General features: G+C 39.8%; 1 protein-coding gene across 8 annotated transcripts in view; it reads left to right on the forward strand.

Annotated features, from left to right (window-relative positions):
- MRVI1 (murine retrovirus integration site 1 homolog) overlaps positions 1 to 26,386 on the forward strand; it is a 133,130-nt gene that overhangs the window by 34,672 nt on the left and 72,072 nt on the right. For 4 of the 8 annotated variants that reach the window (XM_030560367.1, XM_030560365.1, XM_030560366.1 and 1 more), the window contains exons 3-4: positions 17,903 to 18,005; positions 25,287 to 25,360. In XM_030560367.1, the coding sequence (XP_030416227.1) occupies positions 25,292 to 25,360 (69 nt within the window). In that variant the 5' untranslated portion in view covers positions 17,903 to 18,005; positions 25,287 to 25,291. Of the gene's footprint in view, positions 1 to 17,902; positions 18,006 to 25,171; positions 25,361 to 26,386 lie in introns of all 8 variants that reach the window. The other 4 variants (XM_030560361.1, XM_030560363.1, XM_030560362.1 and 1 more) reach the window with 2 other exon arrangements.

The following is a 26,386-nucleotide window of genomic DNA, read 5'->3' on the forward strand; positions in this document are numbered from 1 at the left end:
CCCCGAGCATTGTTGCCATGCTGGTCAGGTGGTTGATAGTCTATTCTTATTGCTATATTCCTATTGTTCAAGCATGAAATCTCTATAGTGATTCTATAGCAATTCGTACAGCTTGATTCATTTAAAATGTTTACTTTATTTGACTCTTTCACATATAGAGCCACTGGCCCACCAACACGACCTATTCTGTCATTTCTACATACTTTGGTATTACCGTGTCCCGTTGACTATCCTCATTCCACCATGTTTCCATGATGCCTATTATATAAAAACCTCATTTAATTCTAGGCACTCTAGTTCACCCATCTTAATATTTAGACTTCTAGTACTTGTATGTACCCAACTGCATATTTTCAAAATTTCAGTTTATCAATATTCAGACTAGAAATAAGACATAAATTGTTAATAGTGAGAGTAATTAACCATTTGGAACCATTTACCAAGGGGCATGGTAGAGTCTCCATCAATGACAATTTTTTAAGTCAAAATTGGATATCTTTCATAGCTTCTAAAGCCAGAAGGGACACGTATGATCATTTAGTTTGACCTCTGGTATGGCACAGGTCACACAATTAGGAATTATTTTATGGAAGTTGTGTGACCTGTGCCATACCAGAGGTCAAACTAAATGATCATACGTGTCCCTTCTGGCTTTAGAAGCTATGAATCTATGAGTTCTTTGCCTTCATGTGTTATATTTAAATAGGAATCCTTTACATTGGACTAGCTCCTACTTGTATTTTACCAACTTCTTTCCTGTCTTCTTTATTAGGATATAGTGTTCTCCCTTTAATAAATTCATCTCTATGGGATGTCTGCATCTGAACCATGCGCTGCTTTCTGCACTCTAGGAGGTCTGCATGTTAGCTCTCTAATGCAATGCCATCCTAAGGCAGCAAATAGTGAGTGTTAAGGTCTGTGTGCTATTCACCATTGTCTGGGATAGAGGAGAGCTCATGAAATCAGATATGGAACAGAGGGCTATGATGGAGAGAGAATTAGCTAGGGTCCTTGTGACTATGGTGCCAGGAGGGGCCACACTGAGAATGCCACACTCATGGCAGACTTCAAGAAATAGGCAGACAATCCCCAAAACTGGTGGTTTATTCTATAATTAGATTCACTGAGCCAGTAATAAAAGAGCTTCTGCAGTGTCACACTGGTTAACAAGAAGTCAAACACAGTCCCCTTTAAGCAATCCAGCCTTTGGCTCCCATCCAGACTGCCAAGTCTAATATAGTGAGGGATTATTGAAAACCTTATTCACTATACTTAAAGTTCTCCCAATTCCAAAAGATTAGACACACTGCCCATCAGGTCAATGAATATTTCAGATCTCACCCCAAATACATGCTTACAGCCAATCCTTTATTAACTAAATCTAAAATTTATTAATAAAAGAAAAGAGAGCGTTATATATGGTGAGAGCAATATATATACAAATGTGTGTAAAGTCCTTAGGTCAGTTTCATAGCAGAGATGGTGAGGCTGCTGAATCAATTTTAAAGGTTGTAGTCCAATAGGCTGTTCAGATGTAGAGTTTGTTCAAATTCTTCCATGAGAATTCCAGGGTGAATCCAGAGTAAACCTGGAGACCTCAGTCTTGTGGCTTAGACCTTCCCTTCAAAGTTGAAGCAGACCTGAGATAAAAGGGACCAAGCCTAAAGCTTCCTTTATATTGAAGCAAGCGGGGTACTGACAGGTAATCCTACCAAGAGGCTTTGATGAAAGCGAGCCAACTGTCTGATCTTTTATTCAATGAGTCCTTTCTTAGACAATACATTAGGCAATAGCCATTCAAATTACTAAGACAGTTCATTATATCAAATAATTAAGCTGAAGTCAATGTAAATATTAGTTCCTACACTTTCGTACATCTTTTGAATTAATAGAATACAGTAATGAAGCATCAAAAGACAGGAACAGGATTTTTCATCCATAAGCTAATTAGATCACATTGTTCAACTTCTAACAAGATATAGGTAAACACAGACAAATACACTTAGCATCTACTCGTGATTTTCTAACCATACAGGGAAACATGTTAAAGATTTGAGTCTACTTAACGTGGCATTGATAACTATCTATGAGGAATGGCCCTGTTTACCATTTCAGTGCCTCCTGTTGTTATGGGTCATACACAAGTTGACCAGTCTGTCAGTTTCATAGTCATCTTTGTCTTGGCAGATGAGGACACATTTTAGGACTCTACTGGAAATCTAAGGCAGGGGGGAATAGCCAAAGGGCGAGGAGTCTGAGAAAATTCCATTCTGTGTGGCATAGAATCAGAGATGTAGAGCTAGAAGGGATCTTGAGAGGTCATCTAGTCCAGCTCCCTGTACTGAGTAAAGACCAAGTAAACTTGACCATCCCTGACAGGTTTGTCTCACCACTTCTTATAAACATTCAGTGACAGGGATTCCACAGTCCCCTTTGGAAGTCTATTCCAGTGCTTAACTATCCTAATGGTTAGAAAGATTTTCCTAATATCTAACCTAAACCTCCCATATTGCAAATTAAGCTGATTACTTCTTGTCTGACCTTCAATGGATGTGGAGAACAATTGATCACTATTCTCTTTATAACAGCCTTTAATATATTTGAAGACTGTTTTCAAGCCCCCCCCCCCCCCCCAGTTGTCTTTTCTCAAGACTAAACATGCCCTTTTTTTAACATTTCCTGATAAATCAGGTTTTCTAAACCCTTTTATCATTTTGGTTGCTCTCGGCTGGACTCTCTCCAATTTGTCCACATCTTTCCCAAAACGTGGCACCCAGAACTGGACGTAATACTCCCAGCTAGGGCCTCACCAGTGCAGAGTATAGTAGGACAATTACCTCTCCTTTTTTACATATGTTAATACCTCCCAGAATATTTGCTGTTTTCACAGCTGCTTTACATTGGCTCATTCAGTTGTGATCTGCTACAACCCTCAGATCCTTTTCAGCAGTACTACCACCTAGCCAGCTGTTCCCCGTTTGGTAGTTATGCATTTGATTTTTCCTTCCTAAATATAATACTTTGCTCAGTAATGCTCACTTCACCCTAAGTAGAGGAGGACCTACACTTTCCTTCATCTTTCTCTTGCTCCTAACGTATTTAAAGAACCTCTGATTGCCTTTTATGTACCTTGCTAGGTGTAACTCATTTTGTGCCTTACCTTTTCTGATTTTATTCCTACATTCTCATGTTATTCTTTTATGCTCCTCCTTCGTAATGCATCTATGTTTCCACTTTTTGTAGAATTTCTTTTTGCTTTTTCAGAACATTGAAGAGCTGCAGGATAGATAGGCCAAAATTCATGGAAACTGACCTTGCTGTTCTCACAGCAAGGAAACTGGCCTTGCTGTTCTCACAAAAAAATAAACAACTACTGCATTAAAAAATAAAACAATGTTAAAGTTGAGAGCCTACAAGTCCACTCAGTCCTACTTCTTGTTCAGCCAAACACTAAGACAAACAAGTTTGTTCATATTTACAGGAGATAATGCTGCCCTCTTATTTACAATGTCATCAGAAAGTGAAAACAGACATTTGCCTGGCACTTTTGTAGCCGGCATTGCAAGGAACTTACATGCCAGATATGCTAAACATTCATATGCCCCATTATGCTTCAGCCACCATTCCAGAGGACATGCTTCCATGCAGATGATGCTCATTAAAAAAAAATGTGTTAATTAAATTTGTGATTGAACTCCTAGGGGGAGAATTGTATGTCTTCTGCTCTGTTTTACCTGCATTCTGCCATATATTTCATGTTATAGCTGTCTCAGATGATGACCCAGCACATGTTGTTCATTTTCAGAATGCTTTCACTACAGATTTCACAAAATGCAAAGATGGTACCAATGTGAGATTTCTAAAGATCCCACCACTGCCACCATGTCATAACCTAGTCCCAGATTTGGACCTTAGCGTCCAAAATATGGGGGTTAGCATGAAAAACCTCCAAGCTTAGTTACCATCTTGGACCTGGTACTGCTGCCACCACCCAAAAAATTAGAGTGTTTTGGGGCACTCTGGCCCCCCTGAAACCCTTCCCTGGGGACCCCAAGACCCAAACCCTTGAGTCTCACAACAAAGGGAAATAAAACTTTTCCCTTCCCCCCTCCAGGTGCTCCTGGAGAGATACACAGAAGCAACCTCCATGAATCTAAGCAGAGGGAGTCCACCCTCTGTAATTCCAGTCCTGGAAACAAAAGCACTTTCCTCTTCACCCAGAGGGAATGCAAAATCAGGCTAGTAAATCTAACACACACAGACCTCCCCCTGACTTCTTCCTCCCACCAATTCCCTGGTGAGCTGCAGACCCAATTCCCTGAAGTTCCCCACTAAAGAAAAACTCCAACAGGTCTTAAAAGAAAGCTTTATAGAAAAAGAAAGAAAAATACATACAAATGGTCTCTCTGTATTAAGGTGACAAATACAGGGTCAATTGCTTAAAAGAAATATGAATAAACAGCCTTATTTAAAAAGAATACAATTCAAAGCACTTCAGCAATTATAGACATGTAAATACAAAAGAACATATAAACCCTTATCTGATCTTTGGTACTCACAACTGGGAAACAGAAGATTAGAAAGCAGGAAATAGAAAAACTTCTCATCCGAGAGAGCATACAGGAAGAAGACAAAGAACTCAGACACACAATTCCCTCCACCCAGAGTTGAAAAAAATCCTGTTTCCTGATTGGTCCTCTGATCAGGTGGTTCAGATTATTCTTTCCAGATGAAAGAGACGTTAACCCTTAGCTATCTGTTTATGACATAGCTACAGCACCCGATCCAAGGTTTAAGAACCTGAAGTACCTTCCAAAATCTGAGAGGGATGAGGTGTGGAGCATGCTTTCAGAAGACTTAAAAGAGCAACATTCCAATATGGAAACCGCAGAACCTGAACCAGTAAAAAAGAAAATCAGTATTCTGCTGGTGACATCTGACTCAAATAATAAAAATGAACATGCATTGGTCTGCACTGCTTTGGATTGTTATCAGTTAGAATCCATCATCAGCATGGACACATGTTCCCTGGAATGGTGATTGAAATATGAAGGAACATAGGAATCTTTAGTGCATCTGGCACCTAAATATCTTGCAATGCCAGCTACAACAGTGGCATGAGAATGCCTATTCTCACTTTCAGGTGACATTGTAAACAAGAAGCGGGCAGAATTATCTCCTGCAAATATAAACAAACTTGTTTGTCTGAGCAATTGGCTGAACAAGAAGTAGGACTGAATGGACTTGCAGACTTTAAAATTTTACATTGTTTTATTTTTGAAGGCAGTATTTTTCTACCTGATTCTGCATTTGTAAGTTCAACTTTCATGATAAAGAGATTGAACTACAGTACTTGTATTAGGTGAATTGAAAAATACTATTTATTTTGGTTTTTTACAGTGCAAATACTTGTAATCAAAAATAAATATAAAGTGAGCACCGTACACTTTGTATTCTGTGTTGTAACTGAAATCAATATAATTGAAAATGTAGAAAACATCCAAAAATATTTAAATAAATGTATTCTATTATTGCTTAACAGTGCAATTAATCATGATTGATTTTTTTATCACAATTAATTTTTTTTAAACGCTTGACAGCCCTAATTTTTACAAATCAGACATAGGGAACATTTTGCCTCCTGCACTACAATTAAACTATTACAAAGAAATAAAACTATTAATTGTCTTACTGCTCTTCTCCTAAGTTGCTGTTCTTAAATGTCTAGGCCCCATCACATTAAAAAGAAAAAAAAAAGGTTGATTTTTCACTGTACATAAAGCCATTCAATCTGCATTTTCCTTTTTCTTAACTTACTCTGATAGGATTAGTATGTTATTGCCATCTTCCTTGGTTCTATTTTTGGAGGACAATCTTTTGGGCAACACAGGGAATAGGTTTACAAACCATCTGTCCATAACAACTTGTTCAGTTTTTTCAGTTGTCTGCTTCATAAAGAAGAGCAAGAATCTCCCCACTCATTTCTCCCTCATCCCCATTTACCCAAAATTTCAGCTTTTCAGAACAAAATTTTCAAACTTGGGTATATAACATATAGGCACTTAAATCCATATTTAGACACCTAAATAAATGGCTTGATTTTTCAGAAATGCTGAGCACTCTCAAGTCCCATTGTTTTTAAAGATCAGGACACATTTATCTAGGTAGTTAAAAAATAGTTTTAGGAGCTAACTTTAAGCACCCAATTTTAAAAATATTGATCTTTGTGTATATGCATACGTTAGATCTGTGCTTCTCAGACTGTGGTCTCAGGACCACCAGCAGTGCATGGAGTTCTTCCTGGAGAGCTCATCTTTACATGTTTTCAGAGCCAAGCAGAAAGGGAAGTGGGCTGCTGAACTGGGAGATTGATCCATGAAAGTTCTTAATCTTACCAAGTAACCTGCAGAATAAAAACATCGAACCACTCACTGTATTAGATAATTGTCACTGTGAGAGAGTTGGAACATCATTCCGGTCCTGGGATACTATAAGTAGGGAATTAGGAGGCAAAGGTCTGGATTTTGAGGGTGAGGAACTCTGGAGTTTTTATTTTTGTGCTGTAACTCTAGGGGAAGGAGAGACTTTTCTTGTCTTCATTGTTGTAAGAATCCTAGTGGAGCCATAAGAGCAGAGCTCTCAGAAGACGGGGAATTGGGAGGTATATTTTCCTTTCCTGGGTGTATTTGTTTAATATAAGATGGTTTTGTGGCTACTGAAGAAAAGTGAATTACTAACCGCTCTACCTCATTTTCTATCTGTCCTGACCTTTCTGCTGGCCAGAAAACCAATTCTCTTCCTGTCTTTCTCAACTGACAATGTGCTGATTTCCTCCTCCCCTACAGCTGCCAATCTGCACTTGTATTAAAAACACTTTTGATTTTTTTTCCCCAGAATCTATGTTGCCTGCTTGCCAACCTTAACAGAATGCAAACATGGGAAATTATTTCTCTTGTAAGGTGGCTTGTTGTAGTCTCCCACTTTTTCTACATCATACTTCTTTCTTTTCCTTCCATCTTTTGAGGGTGGTTATGGAAATTCTAAGACTGAGTACAGTAGGCAGCACTTCATCTTAGGTAAGGCTAGTTGATTTAGAGCTTTATAGTAGATGAGTTGTATTACCATAATAATTAACCAATCTGTTAGACATTTGAATTATGGCCAACATCTCTGTGACCTCCTTGTTTTCAGTTAAGGCCTCATGTGCCTTAGAATTGGAAAATTTTCTAGTTTCCAGCCACTGATATAGCTGCATCAGTGCACACCTTAAAGCAGTGGTTCTTAACTTTTACTGCAGCCTGCACCCCTTTGGCTCTCAAAATATGTTCTTGCACCCCTTATCAAAAATAGTTGAAGTAGGTCAGTTCTTTAAACCTAGATATATCATAACTATAGAATGAAAGAGAGAATTATACATTTATTTTAATTTTGCAGTAAAATTAAGAATACATGAATACATATGTGCCTGTGCTTAATTTGTGTTTTTGAAAGTTTACCTTCTAAAAAAATCTGGCATGTGTTGCACCCCCAGAAAGGGCATCTCACACCCCCAGGGGGTACATGCACCCCAGGTTAATAACCACTGTCTTAATGTTAGAAAAGAAAGCTGCATTCTGCGCTGGTGGAGCTTACTTATCTTTGTATCTGGAGTAACCTTCACTGGTACACATGATTCTCTTTGTTGATTACATTTGGGATGCGCGCCAGTGCTGCTGCTGTTTTGTGGAGCCCCCTCTTGAAGTTTACAAATATGTACTGTGGTACTGGAGCATCTGTTGTCAAATGGATCTTTCATGGAAGAGTTATTTTGCTAATATAACAACTATAGATGATGCACTGAATTGAGATGATTGATTTTATTTATTTTATCCTGGGAGGAGTGGCACAGTTTTGGACCCTGTGTTTTAAATCAAATACCCTTTAGTGGTTTACCTTGGAATTGCATCATTGCCTGAGTTAAGCAAAATCCTTTTAAATATAAATCCAGCTTTGGGGCATTTCATCACAATCTCAGCTAATACATAAACTCTTTTGAGAGGCAGCCAAATCATTGCTATCTTGACCAGTGAGATTCCTGTTGAATTTCTTGGCAAGAGACAGAAGAAATAGGATGGCCTTCCTGCCCATAGATGGCAGAGAGGATCTTTTGTTTTTAAATCCCAGTAAAAAAAAATTGTCTCCAATTATTTCTAAGGGATAAACTACAAAGAGTCTCATGACTTCCTATTATGGCCTCACTCTGTCCTCTTTGACTGAGGCCTCAATCAGGTTTCTTCAACACACTTGAAATAGTCTCTCTCAATCAAATGGTTAAAAAAAAAAGTTTCACCCACTGAAAATAATGCATAAATAATAAAATATGCAGCATAAAAGAGTCCAGTCAGTAAACAGTAGAGGAGCTGCCTATTCACAATAGACTCCTTTAGACAAAATTATTGACTAGGGAAAAAAATAAGGGCAGTGTTTTAATACAAGAACTCTTTCTTTCCAATATTGAAATTAAACTAGGTCAGATTGAACCAAAAGATACTTCACAGCATATTATTACTAATGCTTCTGAGAGTCTTGCTGTCAACAGCTAGGATGAATGAATTTCAGGTGAAACAATTGGGTAACTGTGCAGTGCAAGCAAAAGACTTACTGGAAAATATGCTTTGCAAACCTTTTATTTCATTGAAATTAATGGGAGTTCTGTAGCTGACTTTAATGGGAACAGGAGCAGTGCTTTAGGCACCAATCCTGCAATGGATTGGTGCCTTTGTAAGGATCAATTTGGAATAACAGTGGGGATAGTGAGAATCCTTCATCCTGCCATCATAATACAAAAAAAGAGATGATGAGAGGTTGGCTGTTTCTGAAGCCAGAAACATGTATGGCAAAGTAAGGTCGATATCTGCTTGCAATGTTTTTCTGCTCTGAGACTCTGAAATATGGCAAAATGGGGTTTCATGTTTATTGTTTGTGACTTCTGGATCATGATGGTCACAAATGAAAAGATGGTATGGTTTTTCCCTCAAATTGCCAACCCTGCAAACTCAACCTGGAAGTGAAGTTGTGGTTTTTCTGATTCATACAGAAGTTCCAGTCAGAACATACAACTGCAGAGCCAATACTATCATCAACAGGAGTAAAAATTAGTTTTAACTTTTCAGTAAAATAACATATTGGACTCTGAATCCTCACCGCAAGAGGATTGCTTAAGAATGTGCCATTTTTAGTGTAAGGCAACACTTTAAGATATCACTCAGATTCATAAACAGGAAAAGCAACCAACTCTCTTCTCCTTCCCTATGTTGACTTTGCCATGCTAACAAAACTAATAAGCAGTAAAAACAAATTCATCACTAAAGTAAGCAGATCAGACTCTGAATATCCTCAGAGATCAGATCTGCTGAATAAGGGTGCTCTTTTTTATGTAGTCATTTTTCAGAGTGGAACCGCACTTTGAACTGCCAGTTAGGTCATGAAATAGTTGATCTTGTTTGCTGAATAAGGCTTTCTAAAATCTGAGCCATAAGAGTAACCTTTTTGTACATTACTAGTAATTGCTCTGTTTTTATCACTCTGGCAATGCAAAATTTAACTAGCTACATTTGACACTTGCTTAGATGAGCTGTGGAGTTTAATGTAATTTGTGTCTGCCTAAAGGACTGCAAATACCTCTTAGGATCCCAAAGTAACCTGTTTATGGTGGTTTTAGTTAAGAGAATGTGTTCTTTCCTATCCCCTTTTTTAAATAATGACAAAAAGAAGTTTTGTTGCATTTATTTCTTCACTTGGTAGACTTTTTGCTTGAATAAGAACAAGCTGTGTTTAGCTTATTGGGTCACTAACCAATTCTGTTCTGCCTTAGTTGTCTTAAACTTATTTAATGTTGCCAAATTAAGTCTGTTCTAATATTTTTTCCAAATTATATAATTTGTTTTCCAGCTCCACTGATGCTTATATGATTTTTTAATATATATATATAAAGTGTTTGAAATTGTGGCTCCATGTAGTGTAACTTTAAATGATTCCCCAAAATGGAATGAATTGACATGAGAGGACATGGGATATTTTTCTCAAAGAAAATGTCAATTTGTTCTTTTCTATTTGCTAAGAAACTTATCAAATTGCCATTTCAGATCTCATCTCTGCTGATCTTCCCAACTCAACTTACATGCTAGCCTAAAGTAAAGATGTGATCTGAAATAGTTTTGAGAGTAGTAACATCTCCTAGGCTTCTCCAGGTTGAGAGGAGAGGTGGCAAAAAAATTGGTTACTGTATCGGTGACACTCAGTCAGCAAAGGTGTCTGCAGACATATATTTGTATTATGGTAATATGTAGGGGCCTAGTCACAGATCAGGATGGCCCTTTCCCCAAAGACCTTACAGTGTAAGGCTACATCTACACTACACTGTAAGCTAGAGATGTGAATTCCCTGCCATGTACGCATAATCATGCTAGCGCTCATCGATCTAGCACAAATATAAATAGCAGTATAACCTCAGTAGCACTGGTAGCGGCAGCAGAGGCCTGGCTTAGCTATGCTGAGTACATACCTGCTGGTTTCAGGCAGGTTTGTACTTGGCACAGCTGGGCAATGCCTCTGCTGCCGCTCCCTGTGCTATCGCAGCTGCACTGCTGTTTATACTCACGCTAGCATGTTGACAGCACAAATGTGTGTACACAGGCACGAGAGTCACACCCCTAGTTTGTGGTGTAGACATAGCTTCGATATGCATGTTGTTTGATAGTGGTGTTAAAATCCTTTTCCTTAGAATGCAATGATGTTGATGCTAAGAGGAGTTTGTCCACGACATTTGAAAGTGACATCTATTATCAGCTCACTTTGGGAAATAGTAGTGAACTTAACTATTGGGCAAACGTAGAAATCATTTTCATAACAGGTAGGTGAGTATATGCATTTTCACAAGCAATTCTCTATCCATTTGTTTCCTTCATCATAATTCAGAAACCATACTGAATAGTTTGTTTTAATTGTCTTTTTGAATTAATATTTACCATTCTCATACAGACATCCAATACACCTCTCTTTTTTTTTTCCAATGCAGGGTCTTCCTTATCAGACACATGTGTAACCTGGAAGAAATCAGTTCATAGTATCTCATTTTTGAGAACATTAAGAATGTTTTTCATTTTTCATTTTATCATTGCTCCTGGGATATATAGGGAATAAAGACTGATGTTGCCCTCCTACATAAATTAGCCAGTTTCTATACAAAATATGTTTGCAGTGTTGTTGTAGCTGTGTTGGTCCTGAAATATTGAGAGATGAGGTGGGTGAGGTAATAGCTGTTATTAGACCAACTTTGGTTGGTGAAAGAGACAAGCTTTCGAGCTCTACAGATCACCAACAGAAGTTGGTCCAATAAATGATATTACCTCTCCCCCCTTGTATCGCTGTACAAAATATGTTAGCTAGAAAAAGAGAGGAACCACTATCTCTTTCTTCACCAATTGGTCCTTTTCAAGCTTCTTTCTATTTTTTAAATGTTCACACGGGTAAGCTCCATTTGCCGCAAGACAATATCTTTGTCTTGGGCAGGTTTTCTTATGATTAAGGCTGTGAGTCTGTTACGTAAGTTATGGATTCAGTGACTTTGCATGACTTCTGCAGTGGCTGGTGCTGGCCCTGGACAGCCCTTGGGCCAGCAGCAGCAGTTTGGGTGTGGGCAAGGAGGTTAGGGGCTGGGGTGTGGGGGGTGCACTTACCTGGAGTGGGGGGACCCCCCTGCAGCTCCTAGGTGGTGGAGGGCTTCGAGGGTCTCCGTGCTACCCGCACCTGCAGGCCCTGCCTCCCGCAGCTCCCATTGGCTGCGATTCCCAGCCAATAGGAGCTTTGGTAGCTGGCACTTGTGACGGGAGCAGCAGAGGAGCCCCTGCCCTGGTCCCTGCCTCCACTGCCTAGGAACTGCAGGGATGGAGTCGATAGGAAGCCCTGCCAACCCCTTCCCCCAGTACCAGTGGAGGTCCCAGGCCATGCACTGCGGCCTGGCCCCCCTCCTCCACCAGTAGAAATGGGGGTCCCAGGTCACCTTCCCCAGCACCTGTGGTGGCCTCAGACCACCTCCACCCAAGTTTTAGTCATTGAGGGTATTTTTAGTAAACATCATGGACAGGTCATGGGCCGTAAACAAAAATTCACGGACCCATGACCTGTCCATGACGTTTACTAAAAATACCCATGACTAAAACATAGCCTTACTTATGATCACCCCTAGAGCTAGATTCCTCCCAAGGCACCCGCCAAAGTATCACTTGATGATACTTTTTGTCCAAGGTCTGTTTCTTAGAACTAGAATGACTAAAAGATCAAAGAGTACACAAAATCATCAATTAAAGTTTGCAGGGAAAATATAATGGAAATAAAACAAAGGTGGACAAACTTTTTGATCCAAGGGGCCATGAATGCTCTTGAAATTGAGGGTTAGGTGAGGGAGGGGGTAAGGGCTCCATCTGGGGTGGGGCCAGAAGTGAGGCGTTCAGGGTGTGGGAGGGGGCTCCAGGCTGGGGCAGGAGGTTGGGGTGTGAGTTGGGGGTTGAGGGCTCTGGCTGGGGGTGCAGGCTCTGGGATACAGGAGAGTAGGACTGAGGGGTTCAGAGGGCGGGAGGGCTGGGGCACAGGAGGGGGTCAGGGTGCACTTACCTCAAGCAGCTCCTGGAAGCAGCGGCATGTCCCTTTCTCCGCTTTCTACGTGGAGGCGTGGCCAGGCAGTTCTGTGCACTGCCCCATTCACAGGCACCGCCCCTGCAGCTCCCATTGGTCCCATTTGCTGGCCAATGGGAGCTGCGGGGGTGGTGCTTGGGGCAGCACACAGAGCCCCCTGGCTGCCTCTACACAAAAGAGCTAGAGGTGGCACATGCCGCTGTTTCTGGGAGCCATGCACAGCAAGCCCCTGACCCCACTCCCCAGCAGGAGTTTGAGGGCTGGACTAAAATGTCTGAAGGACGGCATGCAGTGCCTGGGCCATAGTTTGCCCACTCCTGCAGTAAAAAGTGAGATGAGCGTAAATGGATTAATGGTCATATGGCGAGGATAAAACAGCACAGGAGCACGTAATATCTCCAGCTTTAGAATGGTGTAACACATGAAGCAGGGAGAAGAACTGATGATGTATGACTAGGATAGGTTGAACCTAAGAGGAGGAGGAAAATTCTGCATGAATATCTGAATGAGCTTCCCGACAGCACAACCTATGAGGCTATGGCATAGTAGCAACCTAAGGTCCTAATCCTGCATTGGAAGTACTTGCATGCACATGTTTTCTCACATGTGCACAAGTTTGTTCTGGTGGATGTAAAAGAGAAAATATAATTATTTATGAGGTACTTCATCTAGAGTGGCCCAAATCTTGAGGTCCTTAGTCAGTTTTGACTCAATCCATTCTTCAGCAAACTCCCACTGAAGCTAATATGAGTTTGTTTGAGTAACAGTAATAATTGAGAGTTTTGTTGTGGCCCCAAAATCTATAAGTTGATCTTCTTCTGCATGATCACCCTCTTCTCACTTGGCTCCATGGCAACATTCCTACACCTTTTCTTTCCTTGGACTCGCTGTTAGATTGTGTGATCTACACAGGTACTTGGAGGACAATGAGAGAATAAGGCAGACTGGGTTTGCCGGAGTGGGAGGATGCAAATGTCTGTTGTTTCCTGTTTTGCCGAGTGGCGATTGTTACTATATTAGTTCCATAGCACCCATCTACTGTGGGTATCCTTTCTTAAGGGTAGTCCTTGGGACAGCTGCCAGTTTAGCAGTCTTGTGAATGCAGGCAGATGGAGACAGTCACTGGGGACCCATTGTGCCCACAGTGAGCAGGGGATAGGACCCTGAACTCCCACAATGGAATGATTAAGGAGAAATCTCTGCAAACATTTCCCCTCTCAACTCCCTCTGGGCCAGTTTTCACACACAAAGATATGATCAGACCTTGAGTAAGGACCTCCAAATTTGGTCCAGTGTTTGGACATGTCCATGCTGAATGATAAAGTATCTCACTGGATCTTTGTCATGAACTGATGAGTCAAAAAGAATAGGCAGAATTAATAGAAATGTAGCAGACTGCTATTAAAAATGATTTATGCAAAATCATACACACAATTCCTACACTCATTAGTAGAGGGATATGCCAGTGACATTAATAGTAGCCTAATCTTCTTCAAATTCTTTGTATAACTAAATAAAACACAAAAAAATGGAAATGGAAAACTTTGGTTCCAGGATTTGTGACTCTTTCATAAAAGGTCAAGTCATGCAATATTAACTCCTTACTACCCAAAGCAAAGGGGCCCTGAATTCTTCCAGAGACATTTTTGTAAATGGACCTAGAGATTCCTTCTTTAAAAGAAAACTGCATCCATTTTCCTGAGCACATTGTTCTAAAATTTTAAGAATATTCCTCACTATTACTAATGCTTTTTAAAATATATATTAACTGCATTTGCCAGTTGAGTCTCCTGTTAGTAGCAGCAAAATGGGATCCTAATACAAGAGGCTACAGACCAGGTTCAAAACTGATTTAGTGCTACTTAAATGAACAAACCTAAGTTTTCATGTTTGATACTTGAGTAGAAGTGGCAATATTCATATAGTTTTCTTCTGATAAACTAGTGTTAAAACAGAATGGAACTTGGCTGACAATATTTTATGGAGAATTCCTATTCTGCAGGTGTAACTAACGAGCCATAACCCTGTATGATGGGTCTATGTTAAAACTATTTTGTGTGTGTAGTAGAATCAATATAGAACATTAGATTAGGGCAAATATTAAAGTTGGGATTTTCATAGGTGCCTAAAGCAGTACAAACCTAATTCCCCTTGAATTTTGGCCATAAAATATTGTTGCAGAATAAGTTTATGTTACTGAAATTCAGTGGGTGCCTAACCCCCTTAGGCACTTATGAAAATCTCAGTCTAAATGGCCAAGTGCCTACCTGCTAATTTAGTTGCTATTTTACAGCTGTACGTACTACAAAAAAAGCCACTACATTTAGTTCTATTTTGTGCGGTGTTGGCAATTTCAGCACAGACTCTGAGGGTCTTGGTAACTGGAGGTATTCCCTGCAAACTAGAATGGAGGTACATTGGAGAAGCATTTTGGGAACATTAAACTCTCACTATCCTTTGCTGTATTTACTTGGTAGACAAATGAAAAACTCCATTTTCCATCAAATTGAATGCATCACTTTTCACCAGAACTATTTTTTAAAGTACTAATGCCTGTAATATTGCTCTCCAAACAATCCACCATATCTACAAATTTTTCAGCCTAGGGCAGGCTACTCTTTACCTCATTTTTTGAAAGTACGGTCTCCAAAGAATGATATTTTTAGATGCTCTGGAGAATCAGAATACTTTGCTGCCTACCTAATTAGTTATTTCTTCTTTGTTCAATAACAAGATGGTGGCATAGTCTAATTTGTACATAGTATGATGAACAAAAATAACTATTCCAGCTGTGGGCCTCTGCACAGAGTTGAACCTTTTCAGTTTATTTCTAAAACAGATGCTTACAAGCTGATTTTATTAAATAGTACTGTAAAAGTTGTGCTATCCAGCACTTTACCAACCCAAAGCTCAATAAACTGACATTTCTGATCTTCATTGAAAATTGAGTTTATAGGGCTGGCAGGCTCACTACCTGACTCCCCGGAAGCGACGACATGTTCCCGCTGCTCCTAGGTGAAGGAACGGCCACGGGGGCTCTGTGTGTTGCCCCGGCCCCGAGCACTGGCTCCGCACTGGCTCTGCAGCTCCCATTGGCCACGGTTCCCTGGCAGTGGGATTTGCAGGGGCAGAGCCTGCGGGCAGAGGCAGTGCACAGAGCCGCCTAGCCATGCCTCTGCCCAGGAGCAGCAGGGACAGGTCGCCGCTTCCAGGGAGCTGCCCGAGGTGCACAATGCCAGGATCCGACATCCCAAAATCACTCACTCATCCACACTCCCTCCCAGAGCCTGCATCCTGCGCCCCCTCCCACATCCCAGCCTTGATTCCCCTCCTATAACCAAAACCCCTCACTCTTAGTTAACAGGAATTTTTTACTTACTGGCACCCTCCATTCCCTCAACATGCGGGATAACAAAGCTTTTACTGTATTGAGTTTCAGATATTCTTGGACCATGAGGAAACTACAAAGTAGAAAAGTGTCATTTCCTCTGGTATGTTTATGTAAAGTGAGACCTGGGGGACAGGTAACTGTATGCAATCCTTATTATTTTAAGAAAGATTTTATAGCCATGAGATTATATGATAATTGAAAGATCTGTAGAGGCTAGGGGCCTTCTTTTTTGCTATATGCATGCTATTGCTTGGTCAGTCTCCTTTTTTGGGTTCTTTTTTGATTTTTACCTCCCTGTATTTGTAAGGGATAAGAAGATACAAGAATAAAAAAGGATTAAGAAGTTAAAAGTCAATATATGTAGAAATTATTCATGTTAAATATTATTATGGCACAATTATTTGAATTTCATCTGCATATGGTGTTCAATCCTACAAGGTGATGGATGCCCTCAACTCCCATTTAAGCCAATGAGAATGCTCTCAGACTTGGCAGGATCAAATCCTATATGTGAGAGGGAATAAACCTTGCATTAACATTCTAACTGCACACAATCTGCACAGCCTAGAAAAGTATTGTTCAGTATCTCGTCAGGAGGAACAACACTGTAACGGCCTAAAAAACTTCTCGGTCCTACCCAATGGGGTTGAATGGATATTAATGGGGGCAGAATTTGGTTCATTAAACGTTATTGCAGAATACATTGGTATTATACAGTGTCTATGGAGTTAATTATCTGTGCAGATCAATGATGGCTAAAGCAGTTTTAGAATAACTTACACATTTAAGCACTGCTTCAAGTGAAAAATCAACTTTATAACTTTTAAAAAATTACATGCAGTAAATAAGCATCTTCTGTCAATGTCCATGACCTCTCTCTATATATCTATATCTAAAGATTTAAATTGCCAACAAATGTTAACAAATTACACTTTTTCTTAGTGGAGTAATAATTATGATTAATAGTGCTTTATGACTGCAAGGCATATCATGCAGTACAAATAAATTGGCAGGAAAATTGTATTTCTGTCTTGCATTAATTTTCACAGAATGAAATAGAGCTATAACCTGTCTACACTGCAATAAGACATCTGTGGCTGGCCCATGGCTGCTGACTTGGGCTTACAGGGCTCAAACTGCAGGGCTATCAAATTGCAGGGTAAACATTCAGGCTCCAGGAAAGGAGCATTTTACATTCACTTCCCACTTGTGTAAAAGAACACACTGTGCAGCACATCTGTGAATCAAATCCTCTGACCTTAAACTTCTTAACATGGAGGGTATGTCTGCATTGCAATAAAACATTCATGGGTGTCCCATCTCAGCTGATAAGGGCTCGGGCTCCCAAACCAGAATGCCTACACTGCAATTTTATAGCCCTGCAGCTTGAGCACAGGTCAGCTGACATGGGCCAGCCACAAATGTTTTATTGCAATGTAGACATACCCTCAGTGTTAAGAGGTTTAAGGTCAGAGAATCTGATTCACAAATGCCCTGTGCCCTGTGTTCTTTTACACAAATGTGAAGTGAATGTAAAATGCTCCTTTTCTGATTTGATAGCAATTTACACTCACCTGTCATTTACTTTGCACTTGTGCAAATGACTGCACAAGTGCAGGGCAATGGAAAATTGAGCCCACACGGAGCAATTCAAAAATATTTCATTCAGAAACCCAGATACTATCCTTGATAAGAATATGGAACTCCCACTGCTGCCAATGGGAGTTGCTTGCCTTGATTGGGGGCAGTATATGAACCAGGGAATCTTAAGAAAACAATTTCTAAACTTTGTGTTTATATTTTTGCTCTTTTTCTTATATATTTGCTGTGATTTGACAGAGCATTTGAGGTCAGCTGTCAGACTAGCAGTGGAGATGGAGTAAAGCATCTTTATTCTAAACCCTTGCTAACACAGTTTTCAGCTGTGACTCAGACAGAGAGGGTAAGTTTACTGATTATACTCTGCTTTCTCTACTGTGGTGAAATGGGTTGCAGAGGGAACCGATCAAAAGCCAAACATTTCTGAATACTTTTTCCTTTTATGGAATACTGTTCCTATATCATCATTTCCTGGAGACTGTGTTCTAAGCTACCCAGTGATAGAAGAAAGTTCTCTGTATCCACTGATCTATATCTGACAACAAATTTGAACCCTAAGGGGATCCTTTTTAACCTAACTATTTTAAGCAGAGGGTGTACAATAACAGACAAGAACTAAACAAAACTTATTTATACTGCGTGTCACTCAGTGTGAGAATAAGTAGAATCTAGTGGATAGGGTGTTTGCTTTGTTTAAAACAGCTAAATTTTTTCTCTTATAGTCCACGAAGTGGTTTAACCAAACCGATTTTCTAATCCTCCATCCTTTTCCACTTTGCTTGTGGCATTGAGTTAAAAAATAATTTTTAGAGATATTTATTTGGAACTGATTATTTTGAAGCTGTTTCTGTTACTCCATGGTTGGTTTTGAAATGGTTTTGTGGATCATTTGCTTTAATAAAAATAGTAACAATAACATAATGATAGAATCCTTTAGGATGGAAGAAGGTCATACAGAGCCTGATCCAATGCCTGTTGATGTTGCTGGAGATACTTCCACTGACTTGAACGGACATCTGATCAGGCCCATAGTGCATCCTTATGAAACATGGCAGGGCTAATTTTCTTATTCCTAAACCATCGATGGCTGCCTTGTCCAGCGTTGGATATCTCCAGTGATGGTTATTCCACAGCATCCCTTGGAAGCTTATTTTGTGTATGTTTTTATAAAGAGGTTTCTAATCTTTAACTTAGAGAGGTAAAGCCAGCAGTACTGAGCTATAATGGCAGTAGAAATCCAAAGCTAACCAGCTGGCTCGTGTCAGACCAGGGAGCATCTGGCACTCAACACTACAACCCTGGGACTGTTACCTGGTTTCCAAATGGAGGTTTTGAGCCCTGGTGATTTCAAGGTTCACCCTGTCTCCCAATATCCCAAAACAAAAGTCACTTTACCTTAATGGGGGAATGGTGGTGAACTCTGAAGAGTTTCTAATGATTATTTTCCCTCTGCTGGTTTTTTGTGGGAGGGCAGATCAGATCCTACCATTCTTGCTATAGCTCATTGCTGGTGATTGTCTGTTCTTTGACACTGAGCTTGAGTCTTCATTCCATCCAAGCTCTGCTTATGGGGCCATAGGAGCAACCCCAATTGATGCCAGTGATGTAAGGTCACTCCAGTGAATGATCTGGTGTGACAGAGCTCTGGTTCACCACACCTTTCCTCTCCTTCCCACCCATGACCCAACATGCCCCTTTTTCCCCCTTACATGAGAGGGAAGGGAGGATGCAGGAAGTGTCACAGAAGCCCCCTGCACAGGGTAAATTCTCCACTGGATATCTCCAGTCAGTTTAAGGCTAATTTGTTGCTTATGTAACACCTCTGTCTTAGTGTACCAGAGAATCTGACCCTTTAAGTTTTACAGTTTAAAGTGTCTAAATAAAAAAACTGCAATGCTAATGTATACGTCTTTATTAGGAAGGAAAGTATATGCTTATATTTTGCTAAAATCCTGGATGATACTAGGCCCTCTAAGACACTGTGGCAGTGTATAGGAGACACAAAGGCACCTCAGTTAGCCAGGGGAGAATATCCCAGGCATAGTGTTTTCTAGAGATGGGGTTGAGCACCAAAAGAGATGTCACAGGGTCAGGTGAGGGAGTTTTCTTAGTGCTCAGCAATACAGAGATTCTTGGCTGCACCTGGCTCCAAAGTAGCCCATCGGCAGCCTGAGTAAGGCTCTAATATTATGCCAGAGGCTGTTCCAAGCCCCCGTCACCCAGGATCCAGGCACTGCCATGGTGGCTTAAATTAACCTGTATTCCACCAGCCCCTTAGGCTATACTTTCTGAGAGGCACAGCACAGAATCTGTTCCTCTGCACTATATGCAAAAGTGGGTGGGATTTGTTGTTTTGTTTTTAATCAAAACAAGGGACTGAAACTTAAGGTGCTTAATGGTTAACCTCATCGCACAGTGCATTGTTGTCTTTTTTTAATTTGAATTAGGTGATCATCAAAGTAAGACATATTAGGCTAAGTAGGTAGCTGATAGAATGAAAGATTTTACATTTAGCAGTATAGCAGGCACAACTCTGTCTTGACCTCAAATAATTCCTGATATTTCAGTCCCAGGGTTCTCTTGAGTACTTGTCTGTCAATTGTGCCAAATTATATGGTGGTGTGTTTCTGTGTCTGCTGAGAATTAGGTAAAACAACCAAATTCATTTTCCTTTGTGATCTAAGAAAGGACCTTTTATGTAGTTGTGTGCTCAAGCTTTAAAGCTGTTTTGGATCTAAATTTTCACCAAGTTCAGAGATTGCTCAGATCGCAGGATTTTGTTCAATCCTATGTATCCGGAGATGAAAAGTAAGAGTTTGTTTATATTACAGGGTAACACCCTTTAGTGACTTCTAAAGGACACTAACCATGTTGTGCACTAATTGGTCCATGTGCACTAAAGGTTCTGTAGTGTGCTTTACTCTAGTACTGTTTGAAAGAGCACTACATTAAATTACACCAGCAGGGTCACAACACTTTTGTAGCTGCTGCTATGACTCCTGTGACTGGTGTCACTAGCGTAATTCACCAAAGCAAGCATGGCAACAGTTTTAAATGTCAGTCTGGTAAAATCAAACTGTTGCTGAACAAATTCTTCCTGTTCTTTCATGAAACAGTTAGATCAAAACTTTTTAAATTAGTAAAGACAGTTTACAATTAACGGTTCTTGTAAAAGGCATTGAATATTAAATTATCTGTGCCTCTTCCTCCTCCAGACAAAACAATATCTCACTCAAGAGTAAAGAATGAGTCGACTTTGTAGAATTCTATATTTATTATCATTTTTGACTGATAATGCTAATATTTATTTTTGAGCATTTTTTTCTATTTTTATCAATTTAAACTTTCACAGTTGTGGGAAATTAAGGGTGGAGTGTCAGATAACAGTTATTTAATGGTAGTAGACATTGAGATTCAAAAAGTTAAAACTTACAACTGTTAAAATCCAAATTGTCAATATCCTATGTTAACATATATAAAATAAATAACCTTACATTAAACTCTAATAAGTGCTCAAGCAGCATTTTTCTTCCTTTGCTTATCTGTAAATTTTAATTATAATCTATCAGTTTAGTGTGTATGTGTGTAACGAAATCCATGTTTATTGACATGTACCAATAAAACTCTGCTCCTTCAAGACTAGGAATGATGCAGTGATTCAGAGTTGGGAGAAAATCATAGGGTTCAAGTGTTGAATCTGTTCAGGACTGGTAGGCTACTCTATCCTTTATCAACCAACAACTGTAGGTGGTGATTATTCTTCCCTGCACACACAGACCTAATGTACCTGCTCTTCACCAGCCAGAAAATTAATATAGTTAACATTTGCCTTCATGGTAAACTGAGCAGTGAGTTCTGCCTCTGATATCCACTTCATTCCGTGATTTACTTAGGGTGTTTTAAGAGGACATTAAATAATACACATAAGTGTTCTTCATTTCTTTTGTCTTGTACCTCCTATCAGTGATACTGAGAGCTAACAAAACAATAAATGTAAATTCAAGCCACAATGTTTCTCCAATTTTCACCAGTGAATAAACTTTAGCAGGTAGCTGATACTTCGGGAGATAAATTGAAACAAGAGAGAATGTTAATTACCCATCTGCCTAGTAGGTACAGTTTCTATTTTGTCCAATTTCTAGTTGAAGTTTAAACTAAAAAATTAAGACTCTTACAGTAGTGTACCAACAAGCTGTTGTCAATTAGAGTTTCATAGTGACATGAACAATAAGAAGGTAGTTAGTATGCAAGACAGATTTGCCCTACTTTAATGGAACCAGAATGACTAAGCAGTTGATCGGTCTTTGCTATTTTGATACTCTCATTAAATCATACATCAACAAATCTGACTTGTTCACTCAGTAAGTTGTTTTGATTTAGCTGTAGAAATTTGTCTGACTGCTGTATAGGTGAGTATACACACCCATGCACTGACGTCAAACCCAATCTAGTTTGCATTCTCTCTAACCAATACCTCTTTTCAGTAAAATAGTGTTTATTTGCTTTTGTGGTGGGGTCACTGTAGTCCTTCATTCTGTCCAGGGAAGCCTATCTAAAGCAGGCAATTACCAAAAGCCAGCCACCGAGTAGATTAAACTCTCTTATGTGTTTACTAACCATGTTCATAAACTATCCACCAGGGGTCACAGTAAGGTTTTAGTGCTTAGTGACTGCAATATAATATACAGTGAACACCACTTAAAATAATTCTTCATGTTATATAGTATTTTTCCTCTTCAACTTGCTTTATAGACATTAACTAATTAACCCTTACAATACACACATGAAGTGGGTATTATCATCCCCTATTCGATGGAAAAGCTAAGTAAGGGAGGTTAAGGGGACAACATTTTTAAGCATCCATTAATCTGAGGTACCTCAGTTTTGAGGTATCCAGTTTGAGACACCAAGGGTCTGGTTTGTTTTTTAGAGGCATCATGTACCTACAGCTTCCACTGATTTCCATTGGAGTTGTAGCTGCTTCACACCTCTGAACAGAGTTTCTAAGGTAAAGTAATAGTTCTAACACCTCTAGTTTAGGCATCCAAAATTAGTGGAAGTTTTTGAAAATTTGGTTCCAAGTTCAAATCCACAGAGTTGATGTCTGAGACAGGACTAGTATTCAGAAGTTACTGGCTCCCAGTTCTGTGCTCACACCACTAAACCAGGCTCTTAGTCTGAGCATAGATAGTACACAGTGAAAGCATTGAAGGTGTGTACATATACTTACAGGACTGCAGTTGTAACCCACACTCCTGGGTGTAGTGTTCTGTCCCATCCAGTGGCACCGAGACCATTTAGAGAGAGAGAATAAGGAGTCTGCTCTACAGCCTTAGCTAAGGGCCACATGGCTTTTAGCTCATGCAGTGGAGGCTCATGAACTAAGCTCCAGAGGTGCCAGATTCAATCCTGTCCATCAGTGACCAGGCTCTGTCAGTGCTATGCAGTGCTAATATTTTTCTATCTTTAATTACCGTAACAAATTTATATAATACAATTTAAAAGTATAGTATTGTGCAGTTTACCTCTGTTCCTGTAATAAAGTAGCAGTTGCTTTCTTTCCCCCTTGTTGCCAATAGATGCTATGCAAATGGAGCCATAAAATTCCTTCCAGCCTTTCTTAGACATAATTGTTTTTTTCACTTTGCATAACTCTCACTGGAAAAGAGATGCCCCAGGCTGATCTGGATTCATAGGAAGAGACCTAATAGCTATGGGAAGTTAGTAACTTTCCACAGAAACCTCAAAACTCTAAGATTGCTAAAAAGACATGTCCCACGTTTTTTCGACGTTCTTAAAAGCAGAAAAAATCCTCTTGAAAAGTACAGGTAAGAAAGCATCCCCAGGAAATATGTTCTTGGAATGTGATGACTGTATTGCCTTAATAAGTCCATCAGGCAATCTTTTCTTTGAAGCAAAAGTTGGAATATATGATCTTGGTTATTATACAGTCCTTGTCACCCAAATGGATCCAAAGTGCTGTACAAATGATTTCCATAAGAATTACAGTAACCACCTCTGAAATTCAGCTACTCTTGGGGTTAAATATGGTGAGTGTTTGTGTGCTCAGCAACACTGCCCAATAGTTTAAGACAGGAAGTGAAGAATACTTCCTCCCGTTGAAAGTGCATGGAGAATTTAGGTAGGCATATATAATTTCCAGAGTTGAAACTTGGTCAGGACAAGAGTTAACATCTTTGGGTTTTGTAAAAACGGCTATAGGATTTACAATGGCTGCATTTGATCAGGAGTTATATTTTATGCCTTATCTAAGGCTAGGTCTACACTTGCGGGGGAGGGGGGAATTGACCTAAGATATGCAACTTTAGCTACGCGAATAGCGTAGCTGAAGTCGGCGTATCTTAGATCGATTTACCTGCCTGTGAGGACAGTGGAGAGTCGACTGCTGCCGCTCCCCCATCGACCCCGCTTCTGCCTCTCGCCACAGTGGCAAGAGTCAATGGCAGAGTGATTGGGAATCGATTTTTATCACGTCTACACTAGATGCGATAAATCGATCCCTGATAGATCAATCACTGCCCACCGATCCAGTGGGTAGTGTAGACATACCCTAAAAGACAACATCTCAGACAGGACGGAGCCCTTAACACTAGTGTTAGCTATTGATGTATTACCTAGTGCAAAATAATGGCACTGAATCTCAAAACTACTTGAACTCAGCCAGGCATTCAAGATTCAATGTGTTCATCAGCTTTGTTCTAGTCCTCTGAATGTTAGGTGAACATAGACTGAATGTCTGCATAGTTTGGAAGCCAGTAAGCCTCCATTCCTGAAATCAGCCTCCCTCCTTCTTTCGCCCAACAACCCTAAAGGCATCTAAAGTAAGAAGGAGGGGTCTGATGAGCGTGAGAGGGTTAGAAAGCTGGCTGAGGCTTGTTCTTAGGAGATTCCAGTTTGTTAAACCCAAACCACTAAAAAAAATTGTGCAGAGGTTTGATTCAATTGTAACTGCAGCAGTGAGCCTCCAGGGACCAATTTGTGAAAACCCTTTGCTAACCAAACTGTGCAAGGTACACATAGACCTATTCAATACTAGCTCAGAGGAAAAGTGGCACCTCCGGAATCAGCAACATTTTGTCTTGGAGATTTTCCTTTCTCATCCTCCTCAGCATATCAGATCTGAGATCACACTCTGCAGTAGTAAGGTTGCAGTGTTTGCTCAGGGATATATTGTAGGTATCCATTGCATGCTCTCCCTTTCTAAAGAATTTTTGGAAAGGGCAGTTCATAGTCACATGCAAATCAGATGCAGAAGGTCTGAAAAATCTCCTAGGAAACAGAAAAAAAATCAAGTAAAATAAGGAAGATTGTTCCTTTAAATATTTTATCATGTTATATTTGATCTTTGAAATTTTAGTTAATAAAATGCAAGAAGACACATCGGTTTTAATTTTAAACTTTATTTCTGTTTGTTGTTATAAAGTGATCCCCAGTGTTTGAACATAGATTTTAAATGGATTTGATTTGTATTTTTGGCATACACTATAGTCTGTGGATCACAAGGCATCTCAGTGCTTGTCCCTTGAGGTTAACTTGAAACAGACATTCCCAGCAGTGCATGGTCTTTTTAGTCCACATTGCAGTCCATCGTGTCTCTCACCAGCTACCATGCCAACCGTACCTGAAGACGAGGGACAGCCACCAGAAGCACAACGCACCAGTTCTCCTCCAATCAAAGTAAGCAATCTTAAAAATCTTTCTATTGATATTATGCTGCACAAATCTAAGACTGAACCCTGTCACTTTGTATACTTTCTGAAGTTTGTAAAATTGTATACGGTTTTTGCACATGGCTTTTATAAAGGAAAATCGTGCCTCAGCAATCTATTAGAATGCTTTGAAGGTGTCAACAAATATGTGAACTAAGTTGATCCAGTGGATATAGTGTACTTGAACTTTCAGAAAGCCTTTGACATGATCCCTCACCAAAAGCTCCTAGGCAAAATAGGTGGTCATGGGATGAGAGGGAAGGTCTTCTCATGGATCAGTAACTGGTTAAAAGATGGGAAACAAAGGAATTGTCAGTTGTTACAATGGGGATAGGTAAATAGCAGAGTTCCCCAAAGCTCTGTAGTGGGACCAGTGCTGTTCAACTTATTAGTAAATTATCTGGAAAAGGGGGTAAACAGTGAGGTGGCCAAGTTTGCAGATGATATTAAATTACTCAGGATAGAAACTCAAGTCCAAAACTGACTGTGAAGGGTTACAAAGGGATCTCTCTAACCTGAGTGACTGTGCAATAATATGACGGATGAAATTCAACATTGATAAGTGCAAAGTAATTCACCTTGGAAAAAACTGTCCCAACTATACATACAAAATGATGGCATCTAAATTGGCTGTTACCACTCAAGAAAGAGATCTTGGAGTCATCGTGGAGATTTCTCTGAAAATATTGGTTCAGTGTGCAATGGCAGTCAAGAAAAGCTAGCAGAATGTTAGGAACCCTAAGGAAAGGGAGAGATAATAAGACTGAAAATATAATGCCACTATATTAATCCATGAATACTGCATGCAGTTCTGGTTGTCCAATCTCAAAAAAGATATTTTAGAACTGGAAAAAGCACAGAGAAGGGCAACAGAAATGACTAGGAGTATGGAACAGCTTCCTTATGAAGAGAAATTAAAAAGACTGGGGCTGTTCTGGTTAGAAAAGCGATGATTAAGGGAGGATATAACAGAAGTCTATAAAATCATCAATGG

This window comes from Gopherus evgoodei, chromosome 4 (assembly GCF_007399415.2).
Source record: "Gopherus evgoodei ecotype Sinaloan lineage chromosome 4, rGopEvg1_v1.p, whole genome shotgun sequence".
NCBI classification, from domain to species: Eukaryota; Metazoa; Chordata; order Testudines; family Testudinidae; genus Gopherus; species Gopherus evgoodei.